This window comes from Poecilia latipinna, unplaced genomic scaffold (assembly GCF_001443285.1).
Source record: "Poecilia latipinna isolate Pla-1442-1.1 unplaced genomic scaffold, P_latipinna-1.0 Scaffold209, whole genome shotgun sequence".
Taxonomy (NCBI): Eukaryota; Metazoa; Chordata; class Actinopteri; order Cyprinodontiformes; family Poeciliidae; genus Poecilia; species Poecilia latipinna.
This window is the reverse complement of record NW_015112825.1, coordinates 368,099-379,177: the sequence shown is the minus strand read 5'-3', so window position 1 is coordinate 379,177 and position 11,079 is coordinate 368,099. Positions and strand designations below refer to the sequence as shown.

General features: G+C 35.0%; 2 protein-coding genes across 3 annotated transcripts in view; both read right to left on the bottom strand.

The window, feature by feature from the left end:
* LOC106946868 (uncharacterized) overlaps nt 1-3,293 on the bottom strand; it is a 15,836-nt gene extending 12,543 nt beyond the window's left edge. For both annotated transcript variants that reach the window (XM_015031536.1, XM_015031535.1), the window contains exon 1: nt 3,154-3,293. In XM_015031536.1, the coding sequence (XP_014887022.1) occupies nt 3,154-3,202 (49 nt within the window). In that variant the 5' untranslated portion in view covers nt 3,203-3,293. The remainder of the gene's footprint in view (nt 1-3,153) is intronic.
* A 3,454-nt stretch (nt 3,294-6,747) lies between these two features.
* LOC106946865 (uncharacterized) lies at nt 6,748-11,073 on the bottom strand. The gene is made up of 6 exons (XM_015031529.1): nt 9,449-11,073; nt 8,637-8,966; nt 8,179-8,436; nt 7,975-8,079; nt 7,701-7,802; nt 6,748-7,604 (listed from the first exon to the last, which is right to left on the bottom strand). The coding sequence occupies exons 1-6, from the start codon at nt 9,522-9,524 to the stop codon at nt 7,414-7,416; spliced, it is 1,062 nt and encodes a 353-aa protein (XP_014887015.1). The 5' UTR covers nt 9,525-11,073; the 3' UTR covers nt 6,748-7,413.
* Nucleotides 11,074-11,079: the final 6 nt, after the last annotated feature.

The window sequence follows — 11,079 nt, the reverse complement described above, 5'->3', positions numbered from 1 at the left end:
TAGTTTTTATTTAAATAAAAGAAAGGAGTTGTAATCATTGTAACAAAAATAAATAAACTCAAAAATGTATTTGTAAAATGAGTGTTTATGTAAGAACAAGTTTGTCATTCATTACATTTACACAACTGAAAATAAAAAAAAAAACGATAAATAACAAGCAGGTAAATCTTCAGTTGCTTAAGTATTCATTTTTATTGGGTTTATTTGATAAGGACAGAAACACAATAACTGAATCGAACAGCAGTCCCATGTTTGTGTCATAGTTCTTATAGTATGAGCTAATTTGCAGCATGTTGTCCCTAGATGGGCTTTTTAATCAGTATATGTAAGAACTATTAAAAAGTTGAATGATAGCAATTTAAAATAACATGATGTTGACTACACATACAAAATCATACATATTTAACAATGAAATATGAAAACATAACATTAAGCATGGATGCAGTTGCAGTGATGAACACAAACAAAAGACCTTTTAAATTTGGAAAAATGTGTATATCTACAAAGTGTAAATCTTCATCAAGAGATCTTTCCTGGCAGCAGCTATCACCGTCTACAATAACTCTTTGAAGACTTTGAATTTATGAGTTACAACAACATTTCATTTCTCTTTGGGATCAATAAAGTATTTTTGAAATTTCAACTGAATTATGAATGTCTTTGAACAATCAATTTCTTTTTATCAGGTAAACATCTTTCAATAAATTGCACATTATTACAGCTTAGCTTAGCAAACTCAAAATGTGAACAAACATGAAAAATTTACATTTAAGTCAACAGGACAATTTTATATCAAATGTCAGGACAGATACATTAAAAATGTTAAAATAGAGCAGTTATTCTTATTCAGACCTTTTCTCTGACATTTGCACTGAGCTGCTGAAATCTTCACACATTACAGAAGACGCCAACAAAGGGTAGCAGTTAAACATCAGTCAAATAACTTTGTTCAATAACTTGAAAATCCTCTGGATTCACGTTTCTTTGTGGTGTGATGAACATTTTCTTATATTTTGTCTCCTTCCATTTGAAATAGAGGCCAATCCCTCCACATATAAGAACGGCTGCAGCAAACATCAAACCACATCTGAGCTGAGAAGTATCTATTGAGACTTGAGAAACAAGAACCAAGAGTTATGTTAGTATCAATACAGTACAGTTGAAACACAAAACAAGAAGTTCAATCTTTGTCTAATCAGACTAGAGAATCTTATTTCTCATAGTCTGGGAGATTTCTTGTGTTTTATTGCAATAGTCTCAATTAGGGTCAGAAAAAAATGGACAGCATGTGAGTTAATTATGGGTGCCACAGCAAAGGGTCTGAATATTTATTACCATGTGATAGTTCAGGTTGTTTATCTATATAAATTTGTAAAAAATTCTATATTTCTGTTTTCTTCTGCCAAAATGGGATGTTGAAGGTACATTGAGAAATAATATTTATGTTTTAGATGTTTAGAAAATGGCTGCAATGACTTGTGAAAGATAATGTAACATCACATTAGGTAGAAGGTATGAAATCAAAGAGTTCACAGGACAAGAGCCAAACATGAGCAGGCAGCTCTTAGTTTAGTCTTAGTTATTAATGTGGTTGAAATATACAGTTCACTGCTTCATTCTTTATACAATACTAATTTCTTCTTTTTAATGTAATTTTTCTTTCTGTACATTTAAAACTTTCTATCGACTGCTTTGTACCACTTTGTGTATAAATGCTGGCATGCAAATAAACCTGTCTGACAGAAATAAAGAAATTAAAACTTATAAGTTCTAGTAGAGATCATGAAAAGCATAATTTTACAGAGCTTTAGTCAGTTAGATATATTATCCATATCATGTCAATTAAACCAATCTAATTTTATTTTCTTGTAAGGTATTTACCTTGAACAGACAAATGAAGAGTCCGGTTTTCTGTAATCTCCCCACGTGAATCAAACACTGTAAGTTTATATTCACCACTGTCGTTGTGTTTCAGGTTGTTTATCCTGAATGTTCCATTATCGGGTATAAAATCAGATCTGTCTTTTATTTTATTTGCAGCTGTTATATTTATCCTCCATCGTAGTAATTTTACATTCCCCTTTAACAAGTCAATTCTAATTCCTGAAGCGTTGTGAATCAGCCGTAGAAACACAGTTTCTCCCAAAATCCCGTTACATTGAGCTCCATCATTTCTGGCATCACAGTGAGCTGACAGACCTGAAATAGAAAAAGTAAAAAACATTTTTTACAATTAAAATTGTCATCTTCCAAACACAGAAAAACTGAAATGAAAACAGAAGAATGAGTTTTCTGCGTTCTGACAACTATCCCAGCATGCACGGCGCGTTTCTTCTTCTACGGGCGAAAATGAAGTCGGCAGCTGCTTACCGTAGTTGCTAGACCTGTTGTGGCTCAATATCGGTCCATATATAAGGCGCACCGGATTATAAGGCACACTGTCTGCTTTTGAGGATATTGAAGGTTTTTAGGTGCGCCTTATAGTGCAGAAAATATGGTATAACAGATTTTCTATACTCTTTTCCACTTTGCATTTTCCAATAAATTGATTCTTCAGTCACATTTTTCATATTTATATCAGATAACCATACGTTTTCTTAATCTACATCTTCATAGCAACATTTATAGATAGATATCATATTACATATATTGTGGTCTTCAAGTAATTTATAAGTACTTTAATGCTGTGATTTAGCCTTGATTTTCAGGCCATGCAAGCAGGGAAATATCTTAAACATACAGGGCAATGTGCCCAGAGAACCATGACTGGGAAACACAGATGTAGACAATAAAGTAGGATTTCTGTGTTTCAAAATTTCTATAGTTAGTCTTATTTCTATTGATAAAATGTTTAAAAAGTAAAGTTTGTGTTTGAGAAAACTCCATTTAAAACTAATACTAAGACATGTTTCAGAAATATTGCCACGCTAAGAGTTAAGTTCAAAGACAAAGAAACGAGGAAGAAGATGCGCAAGCTTTGAGAGAACATATAAGCTTTTTCAGGTTTTGCTGCTCTAACTATATGTAAACCTGAGCTGTTCAACAAGAATAAGTTTTTATTTTAAAGCCATTTTATTTGAATTACTGCCCACACAGTATCTAAAGCCCTGATAAAACCCTGATAAAGTAACGTGAAAAATATTTTTAACTCACCCTGAGAGACTCCGAGTAACAGCAGCAACAGTCCAACAGCCGCTGCCATCTTTCTTTATTATTCCAGTCTGTTGATGAGCAGCTCTCAGTAATCTTTGACAAGATCAACGTTTATCTGCTTAATAGGACTGAACTCCTGTCACTGATTAAAAAACTTAATACAGAAAGAATGGAGAGATCTAAGAAGGAAGTGAACATATAGGCTACTTAGGCAAAGACGGAAGCTCATGGCATCACCACACAAAAACTATGACATCAATATTAGAACAACTAAACTGTAGGCAAAAAACCCCAAAAGGAGGAACTTCATTATAAAGCTCTTCTCAAATTATTCATAATTATATACTTTATGGATTTTATCACTTTCTCAAGACTTGAGCTAATCTAACTGGTGATAAATTTTGTTGCAACTTGCTGAAAATATTTATAGGATTATATCATATTAGAGCAGACACAGTTCTACCACCGAAATGCAGGAAATAAGTCTGTGATCAACATTTAGCCTGATTATTTTTACACACCAGCTGTAATAATAGCCGTGTCTTTTGAAGTTGGGCTTCTCTAATAAACCAATTCCCACAGCAATTGTAACTGCTGACTTTATTTTGCTGTGACAAAAGTAATAACCATAACTTAATAAAGTTAACTACTTATTTTTATAGTTGATATGTAGGTAAACTGACATCACAACCAAACATCCAGGCTGTTTTCTGATAGCTCACAACGCAATTACACCCAAGCATATTCCACACACAGACTTTGACTGTAGAGCAATCAAAGTGAAACCTCATGAATTAAATCTACACAAACTGTTTCCTGCCAAACCCCCAGAACCTGGTTCAGCAAGACAGAATACAAATCCTCGCAAAACAGCTGCATAAGAAGCAACTTTAATAAATGTTACTCAACCTTAGGATGGATCTGTCAATTATCCATCTATTTGGTTCAAAGGTGTCAATGATTTAATTATTTTGAGAAAGAGTAAAACTCATTGATGTTTCTTAAGTGATCAGAGAAACATTTATATCTAACCTCCTTTAGTCAGAATCTAACCACAACCATTAGATCAGTACAAGTGTTAGATCCATTCGTCAACAAACCTTCAGACATCTCCAAAATAACAAGAGCTGATCAATATAAAGGCTGTGATTGAACTCCACCCTGCTAAACACAGTTGAAATCAATACGACCACTTAATATTTATAATGAAAGTGTGCAAATTAATTAATCAATGCATGCTATTTCATCTCTGACCACATGGAGGCGTGTCAGGCATATCAGAGCACAAAGAGACAAGAATAAGTGTATTTGTCTCTCTTGGCCAGCAGAGGGAAACCTTGCTCCAACTGACTGGACGGATGTTTTGTTTTAGGCCAAAAAATTATGAGCCAATTTGTTTTTAGGCTGATTTTTTTTTCCCAACGAAAAGGCAAAACAAAACATTTGACAGGTTTGAGTCCATAACAGATTCTAATGTTTGTTTCAAACATCTTGGTTCAGTCAGTGATGGATGACATGTAAAAAACTAGCAAAACAGGAGTGTTATTAATTATGTCCTCTAACATGCATCTTCCATATTTGATTAGCCTTCCAGGGCTTCTTGTCAACTTAAATATTTTTCAGCTATTTGATCAAGTGTTTCAAAAAACGTCTGGGTAATGTGAGGGGAGTGAGGGTAGCTCAAAAATAAAGCTGCAGGACTCGGATCTCATTTTGCAATGACTGTAAAGTTTATGCATCAATCCCTATCATGGGTGAAAGTCTGCGACAGACGAACATGCAGCCTTCTTCTTCTTTCCTTACACAAAATCTGGACTTCACATAAACCATTTAGCCTTTCCTCAAAGGGGTTACCCACCTACAATAGATGTGCTTTTAATACTAAACAAGCCTCTATTGTTACTTTGATATTACCTCTGCCTCAAACTAACACTCAAAAAGAGCAGCTGTGTACAGAACAATTTCTCACTGGAACATGTTGCCATTTGTAACTACATTATTGCTGAATACTAAAAAAAAAATGTCTTAAATGACCTATAATAGATAATGAAATAACATTGAATTTGTGGAATGTGTGAATTTATACTCAAAATGAAGATTGCTGCTGTTTTGTGTTTTGATCTTGTTTTTGTGCTCTTTTGTAATGATTGTAAAATGTCAGTTGTTGAGATGGTTTATTTTAATTTTTGTGTTTTAATTTTGTTCATGTTAAGGTATTATGTCTTTTGTGTAATGTTTGCAAAAGCATGACTTTATTGTATTGTTTGTGATTTTGATCCCATAAAGAATAGTCTCTACTAGAGTAGAGATTAATTTGGATGCTAAAATAAATTGAGGGGGCAGTAGTGGTTGCTGGTTTGATTCCTGTTCCACCAATTGTGCCCTTTGAGATGTCAATTGCTTAAAAAGGACATTATACCTAAAATTATTATTATTATTATTATTATTATTATTATTATTATTATTATTATTATTATTATTATAAATAAACACACTGGACAGGCTGTCAGTCCATCATAGTGCAACACAGACACACAGCCATTCATGCACGTACTCATACTTAAGGGCAAGCAATTTAGATCAGGGGTCAACATCTCCAACTAGAGCTACTGAACTGCAGCTTTTACATGTGACCCTGCTCCTGATTTGCCAAATTAGTTTCCAGTAATTTGGCAGACTTGAAGGGATGCTGAAGAGGTAACTCAATTATTTTTTGCCAACTATATCAGTTGGTCAGTGTTTACTTTCTCCTCGGCTCCGTTCCGTCTCCTCTCACAGCTGCTCATTGTTTGTATGTTACTGTACCATAAAAAAGTATTGTACACCAATTACTGAAGTACTTTATCCACCTTAAACAAAAATACTTAGGTTGTAGAGAAGTCATTTATTTATATATTTATACTTGTCAAAAGTTAGGTTCCTATTTAGTAATGTCTTTTCCTGAGTCAGCATGACAAATTAAAATAGAGTTTTAAAAATGGGCCTTGTCAGTTCATCAGCTTTCTACTTCCGTTGCATGTTCAAGAGTTGCACAGGGCCTGTAATCAACACTACTGTCACTGTCACTATGCGACAAGCAGCATCCATTACAGACGGGCCCATTACAAGACCGGCAGAGACACAAGCAAAGCTTCATGTTTGCTTATAAAACCATCGAGTTCATGAAAGCCAAGCATTTTGAAAACATAACTTTTTGACAATTGTTATATAACAAGCTTAATGAATTTTTTAAATTTCAGTATTTCAAACTCTTGATGCTAAACATTAAAGCACGTTGTTGCATCCATGTCTGTGCCTGCTTTTTCATGCAGGGTTGGGTAGAAGGTGTGGTAGATCCCAGACAGGTTTCCAATATATTTCAGAGCAGCACGGATATAAATACAGCAAAAATCATTCACACACGCACGCACGCACACACCCACACACCCACACACACACACACACACACGCACACACACACACACACACACACCTTAAGGCATTTTTGAGAGACCAACTAACCTATCTGGCATTTTTTTTTTTGGCAAATAACACTTGTAGACACCTCACTGTCGTGTTTGTTGAAGACCCAAAAGACAGCAGGACAAGGGGATGTGAATGGCATAGTGGAAGTTTAATGAAAAAGAAAAAGAAAAACCTACAGAACATGAGAAAACCAAACAGGTGCATAGCAGCAGGAAATGATTGTAAGAGAGAGAGTTAAATACTGAGGCATATGATTACCAGAGTGAAATGAGTGTGATAGCAGAATCAGTCAGCTGTGACAGTAACATGCTGAGGAAACTGAAGCAAAAGGTTACAATAAAATTCAGATACTGGAAAAAGAGGACTTAAATTTAAGCAGGAACTGAACTCTACATAAATATAATTAAAGACTAAAAGTCAGAGCTGAAAATAAATTCAGGCACAGAACAAAAAAAGCAAGAGGGATCTTAAAACTAAGGGATGCACGTAATAAAGAAAGCAAATGAAACAGAACAGTAGCTAAGTTCCTTAGTTATGCATGTTTGTTGCATTCATAGTTCTAAAAAGATTTGTTTCATTGTAACCAGTAACAGGAAGAGAGATGAGGAACAAAACATTTTAATGCAAAAGACAGCACACAGATTTGCATAAACACTCTGAGAATCAGACAGCAAGCCTTCAAATATGGATGGATGGAGATTGCTTCCCATCCTCCTTGTTTCTGTTGTCGTTTTGCAGTCGCTGCAAACTTCCCAAATTCCTTACATAGGTTTTTTTTTTTGTTTTTGTTTTTTTTCAGAGATTTGCGTAGATACTGTCATCCACATTTCCATACACACTGTTGTCCATATTTCCATATATCACATCATCAGACCTCCGAGGTTGCTTTTTAACTTTGCCGTACTCCGCTGGGATATCTCTGCTCAGCTCCTGTCGCCTCCTCACCTGATCAGCACTGGTCTGATTTTGGCCATAATTATTTTCTTCTGAAGAAGAGCAGCAAAGAGAGGCACAAGATTAACATCATAATTATGAGCTTCATGTTTGCTTATGAAAACTTAGAAAATTGTGATAAATGGTACCTTTGTAGTTTGGCTTTTTCTTCTTCATACAGAAAATTCCTATGCTGACAACAAGGATGATTAACAGAGCTCCAAGTGCACCACTTACTATTGGCAATAGCGCTGTTTAAAAGTGAAGAAAGAAAAAAGATTTTTAAGAAAGGTAATGTGATTTCATGAATATTTGTAATTCAAAATATAAATAATACCTTATCAAATTCTCTACAAAAGAGGTTTTCACTTCATAAAATACCAACATAGACTTAAAGTTGTGTTTCTAAATCTGCCATCTTACCCATAATATTATGTGTCTGTGGTAGAAGTTCAACACACCGAGTGTTGTTATCTTTAAACACCCACTTAGATATGTGTACACCATTTGAAGTGCAGTTCACAAAGTCTGTATTCCAAAAGAAGCAAAGAAAAAATATTATTTACATGGCGATCAGAGCTTTTAATTTTAAATAATCTATTTTTGTCCAGGAATTTCCCCACTCACGACAGGTAGATGTGATTTTCTCTTTGAGAAGCGTATTGGCATTAGTCCTGACTGAGCAAACCACTCGACCTGCAACGTTTGGTCTCAGGACGATGGTGTTAGACTCACTATTTCCAGAGTGGAGCTCACGGTTTGAAGGTTTTTGTCCATTCAGAGTCCAGCTGTATCGAGGATTGTTCCCTCCTTCAGAGAGACAAGACACATTCACCTGTCCTTGGGACAAACACTCAGCGAACAGCTGGACAGAGGTCACAGGAACTGAAGGAGAAATTACAACCAATTTAGAAAATATTTAATTTTCAATGAAGAGCAGAAAAGGCATCAGTGGTTGAATCAAGCTCCCTGTTGAATGAGGGATACATTATGTGTCTCAGTAAAGTATAAGAATGAAATCTGTTTTTAAAACTATTAGGTACGTTCTTGTGACTTTATTTAGCTGTAGAAAAAACTTGACTCACCTTCAAGAGACAAATGAAATGTTCGACGTTCTTTCATCTTTCCATCAGAATCAAATATTTCCAGAACATATTCACCACCATCAGTCATCTTGAGATTTCCGATACTAAATGTACCATTACTTAGAATCAAGTGATATTTGTCTGAAAGGGGACCCAAAATAACTTCATTCTTTCTTATCTTAAGGATTATTGACGCTGTATGTTTTATTTGATAACTCTGCGATTCTGAGACGCTGTCCACCAGTTTGACACACACAGTTCCTCCCAGGGGTCCAAAACACAGAGTTCCATTCTGTCGGCCATCACAGAAACTTTCTACTCCAGCAAAGGCTTGAAAGACAAAAAAAGCAAAATTATATTTATGCTTTTGTTCTTACGTAAAGTGCTGATTGCTTGTTTCTGTATTCAAATAAGCATCACTTCCTGCTTCCTGAAACTTTTGCCTTACTTTATGTCACGTTCCCATTTCTTATTTGTTTTCTCCATTTATGTGTCGTTTATTTAAATAGAACAACTCATTCAGTTAATTCCTTTATATGAAAAAAAAACAATTATAGGACCAATCATGTGCTTTTTTACAAAGGAGTTGTGATACTCAACTGAAACAGACAATGCTACGAAACTTTTCTACGAAATTAAAAGTACCACCAAGCCAAACACGTATTATGTGTTACACTTACTATTATCAAGACAGTCTTACTTCCTATCCATAGACATGCACGCTCTTCAATAATGTTCCCGTCTGTATCAGATTGAAGTCAAATGAAACGCAGCATTTTAAACCTGCCATAAAAAACAAAATACTTTCTCACCACAAGACATGCAAAGTAGCAACACAAGTAATCCAGCAACAGCTTCAATGACTGCAGAGCAGTTTCCAGGCCCCATTGTTCAACAGTGAACTGGGTAAAATGTCGTGCTACGAATCAGCCTGAGAAAAAAAAAAAAAAAAAAAAAAAAGATGCTTGTACTGACATGAAAAAAGGAAGTGATGATAACTTAGTCACCTCTAGACTAAAAGACGGAACACCTTTCTCCAACCAGGTTGTATTATTTTTTTTAGTGGTAAAAACTAAACAACTTTTAATTTCTATTTTGTAATGACAGAAGAGCATCACCATATAAACTTTATGTGGTTAGTGTAACACATATTAGCACTTATTTGGGATCAGTGACTGTAACAGAGGGGAAAAAGCAACAAGTGGTTTTTAAGACTTTTTATAAATACAATTCTGGAACATGTGCCATTTGTATTTGATGGTGATTGAAATTAAAAACTGGTTAACTTGGCAAGAGCAATACACAAACGTGCTTCCTAAATGAAGCACAGGCAGGAGAGACTCTAGAGACCAAACAGATGGTGGATGAAGATTAGGTTATCTGACACATTGCAACATACAGAAAGTATAAAAGTTAATCTTTCTCACGGTTTTAAGATTGTAAAGTTGTTGTTTTTTTAGTTTAAATAAAAGTAACTTGCAGGGAATGTTTAAATGTTCCCTGCAATGTTTAAACAACACATTTTGTGACTGTTTATGTTGTGATCTGGATGATTCGTCAAACTACGTGCACTGACTGCAATTAAACCATAGAAGTTATTCTTAGGAATTGATGCTTGTGGGGGTTTTTTTATGTAAATGAAGGAAGTGTAGGCAACTTATTTTTGTTCCTCAAAACTGCAGAGACCAGTAAAATGTAAATCTTAAAAGTAACACTTAGACAGAAAACCTCACAAAAGTGCTCTGCAAGGCAGGAAACGCAAAGCGCATTTAAAGGGAAAGAGTTACTAGTACATCTAGCAAAGTTATGCTCTGCTCTGTTCAAAAGGTGAACAGAAACAACATAATAACAGAATTGTAACACTTTAGAGCTGCTATTTAAAAAAAGCATTGAGAGAGCATTTGGGTAAGAATGTGTGAGCATCTTTTTACTTGTTTACTGTCTTGTGTGTCTTGCCTGTCAGTAACTACCTAAACAGGCAATTACTGCCTGAATTGCCTGTCCAGGATGTAGGACAGCTGGCAAAGTTACCTTCCCAGCAGATCCCTGAAAAGGATAAGTGGGAACAGGAAGTGAGCGAGAGAGAGAAAACTCAAAGGTTTGCACTGAATACCATCTTTTTCTTTGGGTCTAACCATCTATTTCCTTTTCTTAACCCAAACAAGGCGTTCTCTTTCAAATCTCATTTTGTGTCTAACTATGAAGCGACCAATCATGCAAGAGCTACGAGAATCAAGTCTGTGAGTGACAGCCCAGTTACAGGTTTGGAATGGTATAAAGTTACTTTTGTAATTTTTTCTACCTTTTTCTTTTTTACTGTAATAAGGTTTTCACACATTTAAATTGATGGTTTACAAATGCGTTGATCTGAGCAGTGTATAAAATGAAACTGCAAGCAAAACAGACTGTTTACATTCAAGTACTTAGGTTGTTTATTGTTAGG